Source organism: Suillus bovinus (assembly GCF_016758785.1).
Source record: "Suillus bovinus strain UH-Sbo-P2 chromosome Unknown EDB93scaffold_19, whole genome shotgun sequence".
NCBI classification, from domain to species: Eukaryota; Fungi; Basidiomycota; class Agaricomycetes; order Boletales; family Suillaceae; genus Suillus; species Suillus bovinus.
In genome coordinates this window covers 427,715-448,775 of record NW_024542075.1, presented here as the reverse complement: position 1 = coordinate 448,775, position 21,061 = coordinate 427,715, and the positions used below count along the sequence as shown (strand labels likewise).

Below are 21,061 nucleotides of genomic sequence, written 5' to 3'. Positions count from 1 at the left end.
CTGCTCGTCTTGCATCTTCCTCTGCTATTTTTTGACGCGCCTGCTCGCTAGTCATCAGCCCATGCATCTGCAGACCTCTTCCCTGTCTATGTTGCCTATCCTCCTTAGCATTCAGTCGCTGCTTCAAAGTGTTGTAGTCACGTCTCAACATTACCGCATGACCAACAGCGTTATCACGTTGCCATTTCATCTCCTCACTTTCCGCCTTCATCCTCTCATTTTCTGCACGCAGACGCTCGATTTCCTCTTCATAGTGTTTAACTCGTGTTGAGGTACCACTGGACCAGGAGCGATTTGAGAAGGAGATGCTGCTGAATGGGGTCGCAGACCGTGAGCCTGAGAGTGAGCCTGAGAGCGATCTTGTGACTGGTCCAGTTCGCTGACGCAGTAAATGGAGACTGCCGCTTCCATTGGTATCTGAAGGTGTAGGTGGCCGAAAATTTCTTTCTTGTGAATTGAAGCCTAGATGTCATTTGCGCAGTTAAGTACTAAGATAGTGCTGATTTACTGGTTTACTCACTTTCCTGCTCTGCAATGCACAACCGCCATTCATCAATATCCATCTCGCCACTGTCAGAGTCGCTGTTGATGTTGGGATTGAGTTCTGGATCAGCGGATTCTGAAGTTGACGACTCGGAATCAAAGTCCGAATCAGGTACGACATCACTGCGGGAAGTGGACTGTTGAGCTGACGGGTCAAAGTCAGGATCTTCAGATGAAGGGATATCCCAATCTGATGGCAGTTGGGCAGGGAATGAAGGTGGCAGTTGATCCGAGGTCGATGTCGAGTTACTGGGTGCGTAGTCATCATCATTGAATATTCCCGGATCCAATGGTCTTATTCCTGACTTCCGCCACGCCTGAAGGATTGTGTTTTCTGTGAATGATTCTTTGCGAGCCTCCATATACTCCTTCACCACATCACACCGCCGCATACCCTCTCCCGTCCTCAACGAGTACTGTTCACATCTTTTCGTCCATGCCTTTTGCACTGGTCCAAAGACACCGACATCAAGTGGCTGTAACCTATGCGTTGTATGTGGCGGTAAACAGAACAAGTGAATATTGTTTGCAGCTGCCGTTTCTACCACATCGCTCGTGATATGTGAGCCATGACCATCATAGATCAAAAGGCAAGGTTTTCCTGAAATATTCTTTGCAGGGGTGCTTTCGACATTTCGACAGATCCACCTGTGACCCGTGACACATTCTAAATTTTCGACCAAACACGCTGTATGGACATTCATTTTGGCGCCACGACGACGACGGTTGATACGGATGCTTGTATTAGGAGTAAGTACCTACTTAGCTATAGGAACTACCGGACACATACCTAGCGTTTGAACATTGCTTCCGCTGTCACTCTCGATGGATTCAACAAATGTATTTGTGACCCGTGACAGGTGCCAAATTTCGTTTTCGACAAGGGGGTATGTGACACGTGACTGTCAAATTGAACGAAATACTACAGTACCTCTCTCCGCATTGGCTTGACCTCAAAGTGAAGCAATTGTCTCCCTCATATCACTTTCTTCTTTAATCCCCGTGCTCAAGTTGCGCGGTCGACCGGAAACAGTTTTCATTGTGGCCTGCATATCCGTTGATGTACACAGACTCATAAGCGAGCACCGGATGATGTTGATCTAAACCTAGTAGGTGACTCAAGTATTGTGTAATGTGTACCATAATGTATGACAATTTTATGGCAGCTACAAGATCCTGGAAGAACTAAGCAAGCGAATATTGATATAACCCACTGAGTCCACATGCGATCATAATCTCCTACTAATTACATTTCTATCCTTGAACTGCCATGGTTTCCTGCGCTTTCTATGGTTTGGAGCCGAGAAAGAAAGACTCGGATGGGTTTGTGCCGTTGATCCAGAGCTTGAAGATTGTGACAGCCCTGGATAACCTTCTGCCTATGGAATATCAGCGGATTTAGGCGGCTACTGTTTTGAGGATTCAAACCTTGCCGCGGCTATGATTCGAGTGGGTAACACATGGCACTGGTAAGTATATACACCCACTTTCTTTTAATAATCTGACCGGTGGTCCCTCCTTTGCAAAAGCATTTAATGGTCCGAGTCAACCGCTATGTAAGCACGCTGGCTTACACATCATGTCGACATGGCATATCACTGACGTAGATGTGTCTTGGGCTGATCATTGATTAGACACTGCGCATGAACAATAACTAGGCTTATCCCTATATAAAGACCCGTAGCTGCGGTCTGTAGCCTCAGCATCTTAACCGTATCAACAATCACACGCTCTTCCTCTCGTATCGTCTGCCTGTTTAGTGTTGCCGTCACTGATGGCGTTCCACGCTAGCAAGCTTGGCATAAGTATAAAGGCATGATATTTCAGAGCCCTTGTACTATATCTCAGGTCTCTGATTTCTCCATTCACTCATCTCGACGTTCAAAACACAAGCTCGACAACCTCCATGGCTTCTAACGCAATTTGCACAATCTCTATGTCCGAGCCCACACAATTCATTTTACCTGATTTTTTTAGTTATTGCCAGCTATCCCATATGACTAAACCCTCACTATTATCCAGTATCTCGCGCTTCTGCTCAATGGCTTTGTAGCGAAGCCCATCTAGTAGAACCCGAGACTGCCAAATATACTATGATCTTACGCCCAGGTTACCTCGCTTCAGCCTGTTACCCTGATGCAGATGCTTTCCGTCTCAAAGTCTGCACGGACTTCCTGGGCTGGTCGTTCAAAATGGATGACTGGCTCAAGATCGATAGGCTTGATGTTAATGATGCATGGGGAGTACGTGACTGCTGCATGTCTGCGTTTCGCGATCCTGTCAACTTCCAGACGGAACAATATAGTGGAAAGGTGTGCAAATCGTGTGTTTCTTTTCTTCGTCGTGCACACATGCTAACTACCTTACAATTTTTAGATTCTTCAGTCGCTTTAAGGAGGGTGGCGGCCCTGGTCGCACAGAGCGCCTCATCCATGGAATGGACTTGTGGTTCATCTCTGCGGCAAAGGAGATGGACAACCGTGCCAAAGGGCATGTCCATAATGTCGATTCTTACATCGAATTGAGGCGCGACTCGAGCGGCTGCATGGCTTGTTTTGCCTTTATCGAATTTTCCTGTCAAATTGATCTTCCCAACGAAGTAGTCTCGCATCCGGTCATCATGGCTCTGGAGCAGGCTGCCAATGACACTGTTTCTTGGTCAAATGTAATACCCCATTCTGTCATCGAAGTTGGGGCACTACTGATATCGCTGCTGGCAGGACATCTTATCCTATAACAGAGAGCAATCTCACCGTAGCACACATAATTTAGTTGCTGTGCTCATGGTCGATCAAGGCCTCGACCTGCAAGGCGCTATTGACTACTGCGATCGGCTATGCAATGTCTCCCTTCAACGCTTCAAAGACAACCGTGCTATCATTCCCTCATGGGGAGAAGAAGTCGACAAGCAGGTGGCTATCTACGTCCAAGGATTGCAGGACTGGATTGCCGGTTCGCTACAGTGGTCCTTTGAGTCCGCTCGCTATTTCGGGAAGGATAGACACATTGTCAAGCGGGACAGAATTGTCAAGCTACTTCCTAAATGACCATTGTGAAATCGAAATTCCACGGCTATGATGACAAGTCAAGCAGAGAGAGGAGAGAACAGGAGAGACGGTCAAGCAGGCATAGAACACGTCGAAGCAGAGTAGAGAAGGCAGTACCATGTATGTACTTCAGGGACGTAGAGCGCGGCGCACTTGAATTAAGAAACCTTGGCTAGCCAAGATCATTTGACAAAGGAAATTAGGAAAGGTATAGGTACATTGCGGTATGACCAACATTCCTACTTCTACACAAGGGTATAACTGGCATACAGTGCGTTTGGGCCATCGAGTCGTCCATCCAATTATCTTCGCATTATCTTCTGATACACGCCAAGGATGGAGCACATTACCTGAAGTAACCTGGTCCTGTATTGGCATCGACCTTGTAATACACCAGCCTTTTCAAGACATCTAACATCATCGGTCGCTGTTTTGGGTCGTCATTCATGAGCTCTCGAGCTATTTCAAGTAGCGCATTGCGATCCCTGGATGGACTGCACAGGTAGCACAGCTCCTCCAATGTCTTTCCACAAGACCACAAGTCTGCGTGGATCGCGCTGTAAAGGCCTTGACCAGCCGCGACTTCAGGCGCAAGATATCCCGTGGTGCCAACAATTCCGCGGAACATTGTTTCAGTGCCCGTGATGCGTACGGAACTGTTGAAGTCGATGATAGAAAGGCGGCCGCCGTCGATGGGGACGAGGATATTTGGAGGCTTCAGATCCAGATGCGCCACGCCATGCTGATGCATGAAGTCAACAGCTTCGAATAGCTGCTTGGCCACAGGCCATAGGTGCACGCCGGGGTTGGATAGACTGGTAAGGTGGCTGGCAGCTGTAGGCATTGATACGACGTTACCCCCTTGCACCGGCCAGATTTGGACTGGCGAGATGGTGTAGTTTGAGGGAGAGTCAATCCCCGTGAGGTATCGCAGGATTTCGATCTCCTGTTGCCCCTCTTTCAAGAATTTGACATATCCTTGTTGAGAATCATCCTCAATATTTGACACCAAGGCGAGGAACGGATGCTGTAAGATGTCTTATTAGTGTTCTATGTTGTAGATTGCGGTGGTACACACCCCAAACACAATGAACGAGATCTGATAATCCATCTTTTTCAGAATACCTTGAATGTCATCAGTATCAAGGACGCCAAGATCATCCTGAGTGCCACTGGTTTCACGATTTTCTTCAGGGATGGACGCGAATGTCGTTCTCGGTGTTTTGTTGCGCTGAGCCTGTGATGTAAGAGAAATCACCTTGGACGCGGCAACCCTGATGTTGCCAAGCCGTTTCTCGTTCTTTGGTTCAAGTTTGCCCGCTAAATCATTGAGCTCCTCCGCGAGGTTGTACATCTCACGAAGGAATGAGACTGCCTCGTTGGCTTTTGTAAGGTCGAAATCTTTCTGGGCAATGAATACCTGGCCTCCGTATAAGAAACAAAAAGCGACAGAAACAGAGCGACACACCCTTCTATCTGCTCCAGGCTGGGTAACAATATATCTTTTGACGGTCAGATTTTCACGGAGATAAATTGCTACAACGAAGAATTTCTCTCCGCCTGACATGAAACATTGTCCTACGCGCGCAAGAGCGATGCCTTGAATTAGCATGCGGAGTCAATCGGACTTGTTTTTCTGTGAAACCACTTCACTGATCATGAAGGGACAAAGAAACGAAGTAGACGAAACCATGCAATCGCTAGTTGGGCAGAACTTGCACCAGACGTTGGGATTATCCCGAGTATTCAGAAAGATGGGAAATTCCCAAGACGTCTGCCTGAAAAATTCATGATCGTCAGTTGGGCTGTACAACGAATTTATTCCACTTACTCTTTGTATTTAAAATGTTCACTGCGATAGGAAAAGAAAGGCGGCGATATAAAATGCACAGTGAAATTGCTAGCCTTCTGGGAGAAGGAGGAGTCATTCACCAGAAGAGCGCAGTCTTGGTGATACGAACGAAGGATGCTGAAGAAAGCTGCGAATTCCCGGGTGTCCTTCACATTGACAGGGCTCTCCTCTGTGGGCGTGAATACAGTGGCTCTAAATATGTCGTCAAAGAGTGCCCGGTAACTGGAGGCATTTTCTAAGTCTCTCGTCGCATCTGGGAGGGGGATTGATCTATTGGGTGCGATTGAGGTCGTTGACGAGTTTGATCCTGACAACAGTCTTAAAGAGTCCGCATCAGATGGCGGGTCGTCGTTTAATGCGGCGTATATACGCGCTCGACCTAATCTATCCTCTATTTCAGCGATAAAATCTGGTCGTTCTTGGCTATGAGTGAACCAGGTGCCACCGTCCAAGTTGTGTTCAATGTCTTGCTTGGTCCATGATTGCAGCCTTGTTACGGTGACTTGCAAGTGACGAAAAAGCTCTTCGTCTGTCTCAAGCACATCTTCAATGGTTTTCTCTGTCTCATCTGAAGCAGAGGATGAGAATATCGATTATCAACAGATACAGCAGTGGCGCACCTTCAGATCGCGGAGGCTTCACCACCAAGTAAATATGATCGTCTCTCAGTTCTGATCCCAGTACTTTCAAATATCTATCCGGTGACACTTCTGTCCAAGTTTTCTCATCCAGGCATCGTTTGATCATGTCGGACTTGTCCACGAAATCCTCGTCGGGAACCAATACAGGGTTCTTGAATTTGTAGAACTTGCATCGCTTATAGGAGATCCTCTTCAGGACTGGATGGGTTTCTTCATAGTGTGACTTGAGATATTCGAATATATGTATGATTTTACTCTTTGCAGATACTGAAATGAAGTAATGTTCATCCCCCAGCACAGCATAGAAATCAACCGGGTCGACTCGACCCTACATGACTTTAGTTGAATGCATATACTCATAAAGTATAAGTACGAACATTTGCAGGTTTTAGCAATGGCCAAAATGCGTGCGTGGCGATAGTGAAAGACAAGGGAGCTTCAAGTTGAAGGTGAGATGGTGAGTTCTAAAGGGGCTCAAACAACGGCTTGCTAAGTGAGTGTCGCATATCAGTGTTGTCCACGATGGTACCCTAACCAGGCCTCTACCACACTTAAGGGTACCCTCACCCTTCAGTAAGGAAAATTCGAAACAAGTCGATTTGATACCGTAGTATCTCCGCTCAGCACGTGTTCACAGTTTTCTCCGGGCCGTTCGCGCGACAACTCCGAGTCTTCGCTCCAGGATTGTCGCTGGCTTCTCCGTGATAATAAAGGACTGACAGTACTGAATTGTCAGACAAGTAACAAACCTGTACACGTTTATCAACAGGTAGTACTGCGCATGCATATTGATTGAATGATTCCGAACCGAGAATCTTAGAGTCTCCGTGTAGACGCCGAACTGCGATTTGTTCTTATCTTCTGACCCCGTCGTCGTCATGATCTCGGTGCATTGTCGCTCCCGTTCAATGAACATAACGTCCGTGCGCTTCATTACCTAACTTATAATCAACCATAGCCTACCCCACTCACTCATTCTCAATTGCACCAATAAATTGTTGCATCTTCACTCCGTGTAGTGCTGTAAGTACGTTGATACTGAAAGCTAAACCTTTTGGTGTAATGGTTCTATGTGGGCGGCGGTGGGATTCAGAATGAACACGTATTGAGAGTAAAATGACAGCGAGATTCAACTAATTTAGCTAGTGGAAACAGCACTCCCAACACCCGGGGTAATTTTGGTAAGGCGACATCCCTTGCTGGCAATTCAAATATTTCGAAGAGGCGGCACATGTTCCGACGCAGGATATAATGTGAAGAGGTTTCGCTGCCACTGGGGTAAACATAGCACTGGTAGTGGCAAGAATTGTGAGATAGATGATTTGAACGAGCTTCATGGTATGATTGGTATCTGACATAACTGTGAATCAGCCTACAATCTGACCTTGTGAGGAATCCACACACCGACAAAAGTCTGATTGTGCAATGTGCGCGAAGTTGCCGCAAAAAAGTCTTAGAAGAGCTATTATACGTCGGTTCAACGAACTGCGCATAGTGTGGTAGAAGTAGAAGAGGGCTACTCACTGCAACAGGAGGTGTTCGTGACTGAGGCCTTGAAGTTCGGCTCAACTCAACCACGCGTTGACTTTATACCTGTTCTCGTTAACACTGAAACTATACTCGGGGAAAGTTTTATACCGAGAAGACATGCAGGTCTGTCGATGAAGCGCTAAGGTGCGCGCGCCGGGCCACTGGCAAGTTGGTGATAGTTAAACCGAGCCAGACGGTTACAGTGATCTAGCAGGAAGGATGATGAGCCAATATTAGTATTTGCGTAAGCACAAATATAATATGTCCACTGCTCGAGCGCTCAATGTTCTTGTAAAGCAACACCTTTAAGTTGTCAGATGGACACTTCACGAAAAAATGATGTGGCGTTTCCAAGCACTGACATCCGAAATGGCACCACAGAGATGTATTCCCTATACGAGTGAAACACGCACTCACAGTACTGTGTTTGATTGGCAAGCGCTGAGAGAATGGAGGTTATCGGCATGCATCATATAAGAATTCTGTGACTACCTGTAGTTTGGCGCTCTATCCGGTGACCGGATTCTGCTGGCAGAGTTCTGTTTGTAGGCAAAACCAGTTCTGCCAAACCGGCTGGCAGAATGCCAGCTGACTTCGACACAATAATTCAAATATTGGTATCTCCTGGTAGGCTCAGGCTGGCTTATATAGCTACGGATGAGTTGAGTGGCGTAGCCACGCTGGTCGTTCTCGGAGAGATTTGGCAGGCGAAGCACGGACTTTCAATTTAGCAGGTGCCGGTCGTGCCGGTCGAAGTAATAGAACTCCGTGCTTCGCCCAAATTTCTCCGAGATGATCCGACCAGTCTGACTACACTCTTTGAGGTTCACTCTAACGTCTCATTTACGCAGTGGAGAAGAAACAATGATTAAACTTGAATGCTAAGATGACTACGACATGTTGTGTGCAAGTTTAAGGGTGAAAACTTGGAGAGAGATTACAGGCGAAGGCATGCAGCAGCATCCCACGGTTTTTCCTATATTGTGCAGGTGTGCTGCTCATTATCCAATTGGCTGGAGTTTAGAATGTTGAGGAAAGAGATGGGACGCACCTTGGGTGCATTCATTTTTGAAGAGATCTTATGTAGATGGGGAGGACTTGAGGAGATAGTAACCAATAACGGGACGCCCTTTGTCACCGCGCTTGACTGGCTCGCCCAAAAGTATCACATTCAGCACATCCGGATCTCGGCATATAATTTGAAGGCCAACGGTGTTGTCGAACGCTCACACCACACCATTTGCAACTCGCTTGTTGAAGCCTGCAATGGTGACATTACTAAATGGCCCACTCTAGCTCACCATGTCTTTTGGGCTGACTGAGTTACCACGTGGAAATCCACAGGTCACAGTCCGTTTTTCATGGTGCATGGCATTGAGCCCCTCCTTCCCTTTGATATTACCGAAGCCACCTTTCTCCTCCCTGATATCACATCTCAACTCTCCACCACCGAATTATTGGCCATACGCTGCCATCAACTAGCCAAGCGAGATGACGACTTTGCTGACATGCACGCTCATATACTCAAAAGTTGCTTTACATCCATCCGCAACTTCGAGCGTCGTTTCACAAATACCATACACAACTATGCATTCAAGCAAGGTGATCTCATCCTTGTCCTCAATAAGAAGATTGAAGCAGCGTCAAATGCCAAATGCAAACCATGTTATTTCGGACCGATGGTCATCGTCTCGCGCTCCTTAGGAGGATCCTATCGTCTTGCTGAAATCGATGGTTCAGTCTCAAAACTCAAATTTGCAGCCTTTCGTCTCATTCCCTATCACCCTCACTCCCCAACCTCACTCGACATCACCCAGTACCTCGACATTGGGAACCTCACCGGCACTATGGACAATGATGAAAATTAGATGTGTCCCTTTTATATTTTCCTTTCTCTTACTTCATTTTCCTTCTGCTTAGATCAAACATTCACTATGATATGAAACATATTTTATTTTAGTTAGGAAGATCGACCGAGGACAGTCAATATTCGAAGTAGGGAGGGTATGTAAGGATCGCACATCTTCTACACCGCAACCACATCTTTAAGTCAAGGTTCACAGACGCAAGTCCAGAACCATCCACGTGACTCATGGATCCGAAGAAGTGCATGCTTCGCATCTGAGTTATGCGGACACATTCCCTCTTTCTTACTTCCATTATCTCACTGTCGCTGACGACCAGCATGGCCACCACTTTCCTTACAATATGCCCACACCAGCTATACCCTCCTTCTTGTTAACACTCGTTCAATTCCATTCCACCGCACCAAAAATGGTCAAAGACCATACACAATTCTCATTATATTGTGCTCTACGCACCGCCCCATTACCATCACCTATTTAAAATGTTCTCATACTCTACCATTTCAACCACTCAGGCTCAATGCCACTACTCTCTGTCTCACTTAATTCCCATTTTGCCTAACGGCAAGGACCCTTACCTTTACAGTTTAAAATATGCTCATGTACATTTTGAAAAGCAGTCTTTGCTCTGCTGGATTCACACACACAGTCCGTCAGAAAGTCCTATCGTTCAAATGCAACCTGTCTTGTTCAACCTCTACCGTCCCAACACAATCATTCCTCCACTCGTTTCAATCAACAATCCCCATCGAACTCATAGTTAGCCTTACATGGGCAAGTAATATACAGATCTTCATACTGCAGAACAATAATTATGATGGCACAGCATAAATAACGTTGGGATTGGAACTCAAGCATGGAAAGAGTATATCTGCTGTTGATGGAGGCAAGTGTTGTAATGAGATGTCACCCAGGCCCAGTAGGTCGTAGCTTCCTGGCCAGAGATCGAATCACAGTTAAAGACCACATGGGCAGCACCAACCAATCCGCATAGCGCTGTAGGTGAACAGGGCGGTATACAGGCATGCGATTATAGACAGGTGGCAAGATTAACAGGAGAACAAATCTAAGAGAATTTGATACTGTTCAGATCACCAGCCTGTGGGCCAATCATTGTGGTCAATGAAGTGGATCATCATCATTCATGCACACGACCCCCCACGGCCCGTATTTCTTGTGGTGGAATGTGTGCAGCGAGAAATGAACCAGATTCACAACTCCCAGGTTGGGTTTTGTCTGCAGGAAACGTGACATTCTCTGCAGACTATCCTACAGTGTGGGGCATTAATGATTTAGTTAATCATCACAACTCATTCGCTCAGCATACTTATATCTATCTCGACGCAGACACTCGTATTCAGGAACGCCTTCCCATGCGGTGGAATCGGATAGAAGATGGTTGCACGGAATTTATGTGGAGATGATGAAAGACAAGTAGTGGATGAGCGGAGGGTTTTCAGACATAGATCAGTCAAGGATACAGACTTGGGGTGGCATTTCGATATTGGGGATTGAAAGATAGACTCGGACATAGACAAGTGTAGAAACTCAATATTAAATAGAAAGAAAAACAGCGAGGTGAAAAGAGCTGGAAGTATGAGTCTAGGATGGCAAGAACCGATGATTATGAAGTGGAACCGTGAAATAAAAACAATGGTGGGCAAAATTCTTTGAGATAGTTCCGAACTGGGTCAAAGACTCAAAGGGGTTCGGGCAGGAGGAGTTGGGAACTGGCACGTCATTGACAGTGACTTGGTCCGCGTTACGTAATATAGCACGTAGGATATGCGTCACGCCGCACGCGTCAATTACATAAAATCATCGCATCTCTCACAACTTCAAAGTGTTGTTTACCCCACTCAGAAATGGCCATCCAAGAACACTCAGCAGCGACCAATCTTTTATCTTGTTCTTTCCTGCTGTATCACCAGATTCACCACATCTCGCTGGCTCGATTTGATTATCACCAACTCGGCACGCCTCGGGGACCTCACTGACAGAGCTGCATATCTTCTCAATATAGAACTTCCTCCGAGCATAGTTCCAGCGCTAAGGAGAACAAGTATAAAATCAATGCGGTTGAGTGGAAAAGGCCTCGGACACGAACGCCTCCTCTTGCGGTGGGTAGCCCTCTTCCACCACACTATGCGCATTTCACTGAACCACATATCATAGCACGTCTAAGACTTCTTCATAGCAACTTCAAGCACATTGCGCAATCATACTTTTGTCGGTGTGTGGCTTCCTCACATGGTCACAACGTAGGCTGATGCACAGTTATACCAGATACCAATCATACCATGAAGCTCGTTCAAATGGTTTACCTCACGATTCTTGCCACTTCCAGTACTCTGTTTACTCCAGTAGCACTGGCAGCGCCATTTCCTGCGCCTGCGGAGGCTCGTATTTGCCACGATCCATGCGCACCCACTGGAATATATTTGAATTGCCCTATGTTATGGCCGGGGACATCGATTACATATACAGGCCCCTTCTGTTGGGAGTGCTGTACCTCATCTTAATTATACCTCTCTCATTTTTTCTCTCGATACAAGCAACATGTGTCTCGTATACCGTTTTCCAAAAACGTACAAGGTCCGACAACTTGAATGGTGTAGCTTGACCACTATCTCTGCACTCTGCTCAGAAATGGCCGGCATACGTGCATTAATCCGAAGTCATGGTCCGCGTATAACCTGGCGTTCTATGTGAGTCCATTAAATCCTTGCGAACATTTCTCTTGATGGCATACACAACAAGCTGAGGTGTGATAAGATATGACCTAGCAGGGATTTATGGAGAATACGGAAGGAAAGATGTCACCGGCAATGCCCGAAAGTAATGCAGGTTATCTTCTGCCGCTGGTTCTACTGTAGTATTTCGGAAAATATGGTCACGCGAAAGAGTCGCTCTGTCGGTACTCGGAGATCTCGCGAAGGGACCGACGGTGAGTACTTCCATTCTCATCGCCACCTACCAGTATATTGACTAGGATAATATCTCAGGAGTCTTGTGTTTCGCGAGAAGAGTCATTCCGGAAAATAAAAAAATAGTATAACCGTATTCTCGGTCGGCGTTACATAATATGGCAGGTAGGATTATCATGGGTACTCACGCGGCACGCCGAAGATCGCTCTTCTGACTTGCAACTTCGAAAGGGTGTTGCTTGACCCTGCGCTCTACTCAGAATTGGTCATGTATAGAGGCTCCAAGAACACTCAACAGTCAGTGACCAATTTTGCATCTTGTCTGAATATTGATATTTCCTGATCAATGATCATCCTTCCTGCTGTATCACCAGATTCACCACATCTCGCTGGCTCGATTTGATTATCACCAACTCGGCACGCCTCGGGGACCTCACTGACAGGGCTGCATATCTTCTCAACATAAAACTTCTTCCGAGCACAGCTCCAGGGCTAACGAGCACAAGTATAAAATCAATGCGGTTGAGTGGAACTGGCCTCAGACACGAACGCCTCCTCTTGCGGTGGGTAGCCCTCTTCTGTCACACTATACGCATTTCACTGAACCGACATATCATAGCATTTTTAAGACTTCTTCGTAGCAACTTCGCGCACACTGCACGATCAGACTTTTGTCGGTGCGTGACTTCCTCACACGGTCATAACGTCGGCTGATGCACAGTTATACCAGATACCAATCATACCATGAAGCTTGTTCAAATGGTTTACCTCACGATTCTTGCCACTTCTAGTGCTGTGTTTACGCCAGTGGCATCACCTCGTGAAACTAGAAATTGCGAAGATGTATGCCAACCCATTGCAGACTGCAAGCAATGGCCAGGGACATCGGGTTATCTTTTACACCCCGGGTGCTGGTTGTGCTGTTCCCCACCTTAAACCTCTCTCATTTTTTATCTCAATACAAGCAACATTACCGTTTCCCAAAAAATCTAAACAAGGACATCTTGAATGCGTCGCTGTCTTTGCGTTCTGATCAGAAATGGCCGATATATGTGCATTGATTCATCCGAAGTCCTGGTCCGCGTATAAGTTCTGGCGTCCCATGCGGGTCCATTAAATCGTTGCGAATATTTCTCTTGAATAGGATGTCATACACAACAAGCTGAGCTGTGAAAAGACACGAGCTGGCAGCCTAGCTGTGATTGATAGAGATACGGAAGGAAAGAAGTCACCAGCGTGCCGGGACATCTTAATTGAAGTGAATTAGTGCTGAGCGCGACATCGAAAGCAATTGATCTTCTTGTACGATTGTGCAATTTCAGTCGAACGGTAAAGACCCGTTCCAAGTCGGACCTGCAAGACAGGTTCTTGTTTACGAGGTCGTGGATAATACAGGCATTCTGTTTCATAATGATCGTCATACCATTTTCTGATGACTGGGGTAGCATACTCCTCATCAATCCGGGTTCTATTTAAAAAGAAGGTAAAAAACACAAAAGAGAGCAAGAACTATACTATAATTCACTTGCTACAATTGACATTATCGAGGTCGATGCATTGCACGAATGTCACGACGAGGAAAGGAGATCGATGATGTACTGAAATGTATAACGAAAGAGACGCACAATCACTAGAAGCAGAGATGTAGTAGTCGTGTATGTGCTGCAATGTTAGCTGCATTGATAACTATTGGCGTGTGATTGAGATGCACAGCAGAGAAACAGCACGACCTCGGTCCACAATCGGATGGCTAGTGACCGTGTAGCTGTTGTACCTACTGTAGTAGTGTTAGCACCTGAAGCAGGAAGTGTCGCAGATTGCGAGGTATTGGTAGGCTGAGTGTGTGATGATGACGGCTGGGCTTGGTCATGCAACTTGCTTTGTTGTTCATCGTATGCTCGCTTTGATTTCATGAAATTTGGCCCCCGAGCAACAACCAAAGTCTAAATAAATCATTAAACCATGATAATTGTAAATGCACCGAGGAGAGAGAGATACCTGCTTGTCCCGCACTGCAGCCACTTCAACAACACGAGGACAGTTTGGGCGTCGTGGGAGTTCAATTTCCTCATTGGTGTGGGGTCGAGAGCGGAAGAGTGAGGACAACTGGCTGAAGAGTGCATCTGAACGCGAACTGAAATGCGTTGTTGGACGAGGTTCTGCTTCTCTGTCAGTGCCAAGTCGAGGTCGAGGCAAAAACGAGTCAAGGCGATCCAGTAGCACATGTGGATCTAATTGCGAAGGTGTGGATGGTTGCTGAAGTTCGTCCGGTGCATGATTTTCAGATGGAGAGCGGTGAATGAATGACGACAGGTGAGCGAAGAATGCACGGGGAGCCTGATAGAACAGCGAAGGACTTGAGGGTTGCGGAAGTTCGGTCGCTTCATCATTTTTGGCCCAAAAGCGGCGGATAAATGAGGAAGGGCTAAGAAAGAACGAATTTGCAGAGGAATGGGGGCATGCACCACCCATTGGGGAAAACTGAGAACACAGCTGGCTGGATAAGAACTAAACGATTGAAATACTGATTACGCACATGAGCATCGGCTTCCATGCCGTCAAAAAACGTTGGTGAGAGCTCATCGACATCGCCAAACTGGTCAAGACAACGCGTAGCATCAGCCTAAAATGTCGCTGTTATAATGAATGAGAAGAATTACGAATACAGAACGTACTTCCAAAAATGACTTGTCATTGAGCGACAAGCGGGTTGTGTGCTGTGATCCTGAATCATCTTGATATGCTGCCTTTTGCTCTAACAGATATTGTGCAGTTGCGATGGCGTAAACGTCCCAAACGTGCACTTTTGCGTCTTCGCAACCGGTGACTAGCACCTTTCCATCAGGAGAAAGGGCTGCAGAGCGCAAATCCCGTCCGTGTGGGAGGGATGGTATTACTTGGTGTTTGGTGTCGAGATCCCATAGACACGCTGTTTTATCGAGTGATGCACTTGCAAGTAGGCGGTCATTCTGAGACAAGGAGATGGCGGTGACAAAATCTGTGTGGCCTTGGAGTCTGGCAATCGCCTGCCAAGTGGCAGTGTCGAATATGGTAATTAGGCAATCTGAACCGGAGATAAGCTTCTTCCCGTCCGACGTCCATGCTAGGCTGAAAACTGATCCATAATAAGGCTCTAGTTCCTGGAGTAGCTTGCCCGTCTTCGCATCCCAGACATTTACAGCGCTATCGCGCCAACTTGCATTGCGATATGAGTCTCCACCCGTCGCAAGTTTTGAAGAGTCAGGCGAGTATATCACTGCTCTTACCCATTCACGCCCAGTATTAATTGTCAGGACAGTTCTGCCGCTGTCAACATCCCAGACTCTTGCCGTCCCATCCCAGGATGCGGATCCGGTCACTACCCGCTTACCGTCTGCTCTCCAGCACAATGCCAACAGCATATTCCCGGCAACTCCTGTCCAAGTGGCAATGAGCTTCCTTGTCTCAACTTCCCACAACCTCACTTTCCCATCTTCGCTCCCACTTGCAATTGTCTTTCCATTTGGAGACAATGCTATGCACCGCACCGCACTATAGCAGCCCTCGCTGACTGCATTATTCCTGTCCCACCAGGCCCCGCCTATCTGTGCGCCGCTCTCTCTGTCCCATAGTCGGAGTGAGCCATCTGGCGAACATGCGACAATGTGTTGTCCCCCAGGCAGATGCACAACACCATTTACCCAATTTCTACGGTCTTGCATCGTCTGGCGTGGCATGATAACCGACATCTTAATCGTGAAAGAAGACTTGATACGTGCTCCGAATCTCAACTACAGCAGATTGTAGATGAGATCAGTCTGCCGGGCTCTTGACTCATCTAGCGACGGCAAAGTTCACTTGTGAGTTTAGGGCCTATCTCCTTTCAATTTGGTGCTTGTCAGAACCACACAAACTATGACTGATGAGACAGTATGCTTACAGTATCAAACCCCCACGTACAAGACAGTGCATGTAGGTGCTGCGAAATTTGAGAATGCGAAAGAGATCTTAGTGGGTATCCGACGTCGCTGGTAAACAAGTTGTTAGCTCTAAATGCGATAAGAATCTAGAGTATCACTCACGAGATGTATCGTTCAGACGACCCCTATGAGGTGTGAACCGTGTGATTGGGAGTTGAGGGCAGTCGTTCGTTCATGCAGTTTTAAGGTGCGTCTTATATGATTCCTGTGGCACAGCAAGTTTATTTCCGTTGTAGAACGCATGTCTGCGGCCAGTGCCGCATGCTGTGCACCTTCCTATACCTACTAAAAATTATGTTCATACTTCTAACATTTGACAGTGTCTGGTGCTCCCTCTTCACCTCACAGGTTTCTTCCGGCCCATGTTCGAACTCTAGCATTACTGACAATGTTAGGCACCGAAAGACGGACTCGAGCAGAAGACGGTTTAGGAATACACCACACACACCACAACTTCGCTCGATGACAAGTCATTTTCGGAAGTACGTACTGTGTTTCCGATCCTTTTCACAGTAACATTCCAGGCTGATGCTGCGCGTTGCCATGATCAATTTGGTGGTTTCGATAAACTCTTACCGATATTTTGACGGTATGGAGGCTAATGATGACATGCGTAATTTGTATTTCTGTTGCTTAGCTCTTATTTTGACCAGTCCTTCCTAATGGGTGATTCACACCCCAATTCGTCTGTCAATGCACTCATCGCTCGCCTTTCCTCGTTCCTCCACCTCATTCGACCTGAAAATAGCGAAGCAACTGAACTTCCGCGACCCTCTAGGTCTTCGGTGTTCCATCCACACTCGCTCGCTCGCTTGTTGTCATTCATTTATTGCTCCTCACTTGGAAAGGAAAGAAGTCACCGCCAACTCAGCTCGTATAGGCATTACAACAAGCTTTATTAACATTTCGTCATGAAGGGGTGTCAGGACGGAAGAACGAAATATGTGGGTAGGATAATGATAGGTGAGAAAGAATGAAAACGAGGAAACAAGGGAAAGGAGATATAAGTGTAAGTGTGCAAAGCGATGAATCCATGAAACTGCGATAGACCTATAAAACTGCGTTGAGCCTTTATGTAAAACTATGTATAACTTGTGATGAACTCATGCATGCGCAATACCGTGCGATGTCAAAGCTACATGTACAACACCATAGGAGGCTCCAGATATGATGAACAACAACAAAATAAAATAATCTCCGATTCCGACCGCTCAACGTAAAGAAAAATGAAAATGAAAGGAAGAAGAAAGGAAGGGTACGCATGCTTATACAAGCGTTATCAATTCAGACCCATCGTTAACGTTTTCGTTTCACACTGATAACACCTTCCCCATCCACCATCATCGCCACCCCTCCCATCCCGCTCTCGATACCCATCCCCTCTGCACTTCCGTTGCCACTCCCACTCCCGCTCCCGCTGCTACCTCTCACAAACACTCCCACATCTAGATCTCCCTCATCCGAATCAATATCTATCAGATCTATTAGCTCTTCGTCGAGATCTGCATCGTCGCGGAGCGGTTGGGATTGAGCGGTTGGGTAGAGGTATGATTGAGATTGTGGATGGACAATATGTCCCGCGGTCCGTATCCTGGCGCGCGGACTCCTCGCATCGCCCTCCACCTCCGTCTCAGCTCCATCTCTCATCATGGGAGGCGCCAGCTTATCCTTTCCTCCTCCCGCACCTCCATCAATCTCGTCATCATCATCTTCAGCCGATGAAACAGCCTCGGCATCGACCTCAAGTTCAGGTTCGATCTCAACTTCGACGTCCTCGTCGAGATCTGCGAATGTGCGACAAAGGGGGCAGCTGAATGCGGAGGTGTGGGCTTCGAGAAGGGGGCGGATGCATTTGTAGTGGAAGGCATGGCTGCAGGGGGCTATGAACAGGGCTTGGCGAATTGTTACTGCGAAGAGGCCTGTAATTTATATTAGCGTGTGAGATAGCATGCGGTGGCACGGGAAGATAAGGAAAAAAATGGAGAGAATAGACGCACAGATACAACAATCGGGAATGCTAGTCTTCGGCATTCGTTTTTTGCCATGGGCGATTGCCCTTTGTGGCTGGGTGTGGGGGTCTGCGGAGAGGGAGCGGAGTTGTGAGAGGGCGTTTGTGCTAGAAAGCAGATCAACATCGAGTGAGATGCGTGAATCGCTGGAGGCAAAACGCACTTGAAAGCATTAGCAGCAGCCTGCCACTCCCTCCCTGCCTCGATCCGAATCTTTACAGACTTGTAGATATCCTCGGTTCCTCCCTGGTAATCGACCCCCAGTTGAACGATATCCCCATCTTTAAGCTGGTGGGGTTTGCTCTCGGAGCCTGCAGGACTGAGGCGTAGATGATTGAGGAAGGTTCCTGAAGAAGATTTCGTATCTTTGATATAGAATTTGCCATTGTCAGCCCATATCTCAGCATGGGCACGAGAGACCACTTTGCTCTTGAAGGCAAGTTTGTTCGTGTTTAGGGCATTTACTGCTGCGAGACCTATTCCTGAGCGGTCTGTGAAGCGGCCAATGCGAAGGGGGATGTCGTTATCCTTGAGGTCGCGGGTTATGGGTTCAAAGCGGAGTGTGCGGCGGGAGTCGAGGTGGGGAACCAGGCGGATACGATGGGTCTGGTTGTTGTTATTGTTGTTATTGGAGAATGTCGTTGCTCGGAGGAGGGGTTGTGGGGCGGGCATTGTTGGTTGATTGTTGACGGTGCCGGCTGACCGCCTGCGACGCAGAATGTTTGAAATTGGACCAAGGCTTGTGGTGTTATTTGATGATGAGTTTATCTGAGGTACAAAACTTCGTCGTCTTATTCCTGAAGGGATCGTTGGAGAGGGTGGAGAGTCTGCTTGTGATGGTTGTTGCTGCGAAGTGGAAGTTCCTCTTGGGCGTCGAAGAAAGGATCCTAAAATGGTCACTGTGGACCGTTGCGGTGCAACAGCTGGAGCATCATGATTTAAAAGCAGGCCACCAGTCGTCGCCGTCGTCGTCGATATCATTGTCGCTCCTTCCATGTTCCTCGTCGTTGAAGGTGACGGTTGTTGTCAGCTTGTGGTTCGTCGCAATTTGTTGCTCGATTATTTTTCTATGTCTGATGGAGGCGCTGCCAGCGGCGCCGTAGTTCAAGGCACTTGTCCATTTACGGTATCAATAAGGTCCGCTTCAACCGACGCGACTAAGACCCCACTGCCTCGAGCTCACAACCACTGACCTAGTACTGTCCAGCATAGCTTCATTGCCACACAGGAACCCCTCACAACATTCAACTGAGACATCCTTTGTGAGCCAGTTCAGGCCCACTCACTTGCGGCTTACCCAGTTGAACCGATTTACTATTACGTGCCTCGATAATTTTTGTCTGTTACCACCTGCACAGTGCAGAGAAGTCGGTACACAAAGGGGTGTTATCGTTGTGAGTACTTTCGACTTGACAAGTTTTCACCTTCAAACAAAGAATGTCCCAACCAGATATATGGATCCTTCAGATCACCTTGTTGTCTTCTAAACTCCCACTTCCGAACTTCACTCTCCCAGCCTGTCATGTCGGGATCTGCCTATCATGGCTTTGGAGCATGCTCATTGTATTGGGTACCAATCAAGGTCGCAACGTCATTAAATCCAAAACCAACTCCATAAAATCATTGCAGTTGGCACTGCTGCCCTTCGAGGTTCGCATTCTATTTCAGTTCGTTTCTCGTCGTTGATTTTAGTGTTCTCCCAGAGATAGTAATATGATTTTCCTTCGCAGCGCCATCAACTGACGTCGTTTTTAAAACTTCACTCTAGGTTCGTATCTTTGCTTAGTTGGATACTCGTTAATATTCTCGCAGAAGCATCCAATATCCTTATTCCTTTCCCTTCAACAGTGCCTGAAATCGGAGTCACAGCGTTACAGCTTGGTTTTTGGACTTTTGGATGTCTCGAAAGGCCTCAATCAGATGGTGGTGCTGTGTTTCGAACAAGAACAGTCGCATTCACTACCGCTCTCTAGTAGGACCTAGGTTCGCGCCTTAACTTACTGAAATGGCAATACACATAATGACCATGTATTTTTGACAATCGCTCACTCTTTCACCGGTACCATTGTGGAGAGGCAACACTACCCCTAAACGAGCATCATCAGTTCACTTGCACTCGTCAATCCTACGCATAACAACTGGAAACTGTCCGAGAGATCTTCGCAGGTGGTTGCGCTGCGTTTGGAGTAGATTGTATGATTTCTCTTCACTAGCTCTCTGGGTTTGTGTCCTTGTTTTATGACATGATATAGCATCGACCTCCCAGCACAAGAGGCTTATTTATTATGTTTTGTTCAAGGTCCCCTGAGATCGTCAGACCATTCTGACTTGGACTCGTTGCAGACCCACGAGGTACCCGTGATATTGAGCCTGCGCAAATTAACTTTTACGCAGAAAAATTGGGTATTCATCGGAATCGCAGCGTTATCACCTGGGAGGTGTATCACTCTTACACGCAAATTATCTGCCTGAGTGTACTTTAAAAGCGATCTACCTCTGGCTCTAAGACAACAAACCGGAAAATATAAATTGGGGTCGAAATTGGGGGTACATGTCGTGTAGGTATACAGTCTCAAAGTTTGAAATACCAAAGTCCTTGTCCTTCGCAGGTGACAGGGTTACGGTGTAGCGATGACTGGATGCTACATGCAAAGTCTTGAGATTGTCTCAAAAATGCTTTAATCAACA

General features: G+C 47.0%; 5 protein-coding genes across 5 annotated transcripts; 2 read left to right on the top strand and 3 right to left on the bottom strand.

Moving 5' to 3' along the window:
• The first annotated feature begins 2,333 nt into the window (after nt 1-2,333).
• EDB93DRAFT_1320567 (terpene synthase) lies at nt 2,334-3,830 on the top strand. The gene is made up of 4 exons (XM_041454914.1): nt 2,334-2,519; nt 2,566-2,866; nt 2,920-3,208; nt 3,264-3,830. The coding sequence occupies exons 1-4, from the start codon at nt 2,450-2,452 to the stop codon at nt 3,588-3,590; spliced, it is 987 nt and encodes a 328-aa protein (XP_041308943.1). The 5' UTR covers nt 2,334-2,449; the 3' UTR covers nt 3,591-3,830.
• Nucleotides 3,745-5,292, bottom strand: EDB93DRAFT_269434 (kinase-like domain-containing protein). The gene is made up of 2 exons (XM_041455907.1): nt 4,669-5,292; nt 3,745-4,617 (listed from the first exon to the last, which is right to left on the bottom strand). The coding sequence occupies exons 1-2, from the start codon at nt 5,200-5,202 to the stop codon at nt 3,937-3,939; spliced, it is 1,215 nt and encodes a 404-aa protein (XP_041308942.1). The 5' UTR covers nt 5,203-5,292; the 3' UTR covers nt 3,745-3,936.
• A 6,745-nt stretch (nt 5,293-12,037) lies between these two features.
• On the top strand, nt 12,038-13,438 carry EDB93DRAFT_1103101 (uncharacterized protein; the record flags this gene model as incomplete). Its single annotated transcript, XM_041447275.1, has 8 exons — nt 12,038-12,073; nt 12,097-12,186; nt 12,268-12,316; nt 12,355-12,425; nt 12,575-12,702; nt 12,780-12,910; nt 13,047-13,082; nt 13,197-13,438. 8 exons carry the CDS (start codon nt 12,038-12,040, stop codon nt 13,436-13,438), a joined length of 783 nt encoding a protein of 260 aa, XP_041308941.1.
• A 637-nt stretch (nt 13,439-14,075) lies between these two features.
• EDB93DRAFT_1249318 (quinon protein alcohol dehydrogenase-like superfamily) lies at nt 14,076-16,121 on the bottom strand (the record flags this gene model as incomplete). Its single annotated transcript, XM_041452842.1, has 4 exons — nt 14,076-14,348; nt 14,404-14,886; nt 14,942-15,028; nt 15,081-16,121. The coding sequence occupies 4 exons, from the start codon at nt 16,119-16,121 to the stop codon at nt 14,076-14,078; spliced, it is 1,884 nt and encodes a 627-aa protein (XP_041308940.1).
• Nucleotides 16,122-17,660: 1,539 nt separating this feature from the next.
• On the bottom strand, nt 17,661-19,354 carry EDB93DRAFT_1249317 (cytoplasmic protein; the record flags this gene model as incomplete). The annotated part of the gene is made up of 3 exons (XM_041452841.1): nt 17,661-18,283; nt 18,362-18,480; nt 18,537-19,354. 3 exons carry the CDS (start codon nt 19,352-19,354, stop codon nt 17,661-17,663), a joined length of 1,560 nt encoding a protein of 519 aa, XP_041308939.1.
• Between the last annotated feature and the right edge of the window lie 1,707 nt (nt 19,355-21,061).

Coding starts and splice junctions, on each gene's coding strand:
- EDB93DRAFT_269434 (XM_041455907.1), bottom strand. CDS start 5,202: ATGCTAATTCAAGGCATCGCTCTTGCGCGCGTAGGACAATGTTTCATG. Junction 4,618..4,668: donor TCTCGTTCATTGTGTTTGGG/GTGTGTACCACC, acceptor GACATCTTACAG/CATCCGTTCCTCGCCTTGGT.
- EDB93DRAFT_1320567 (XM_041454914.1), top strand. CDS start 2,450: ATGGCTTCTAACGCAATTTGCACAATCTCTATGTCCGAGCCCACACAA. Junction 2,520..2,565: donor CATTTTACCTGATTTTTTTA/GTTATTGCCAGC, acceptor ACTATTATCCAG/TATCTCGCGCTTCTGCTCAA. Junction 2,867..2,919: donor AGTGGAAAGGTGTGCAAATC/GTGTGTTTCTTT, acceptor TACAATTTTTAG/ATTCTTCAGTCGCTTTAAGG.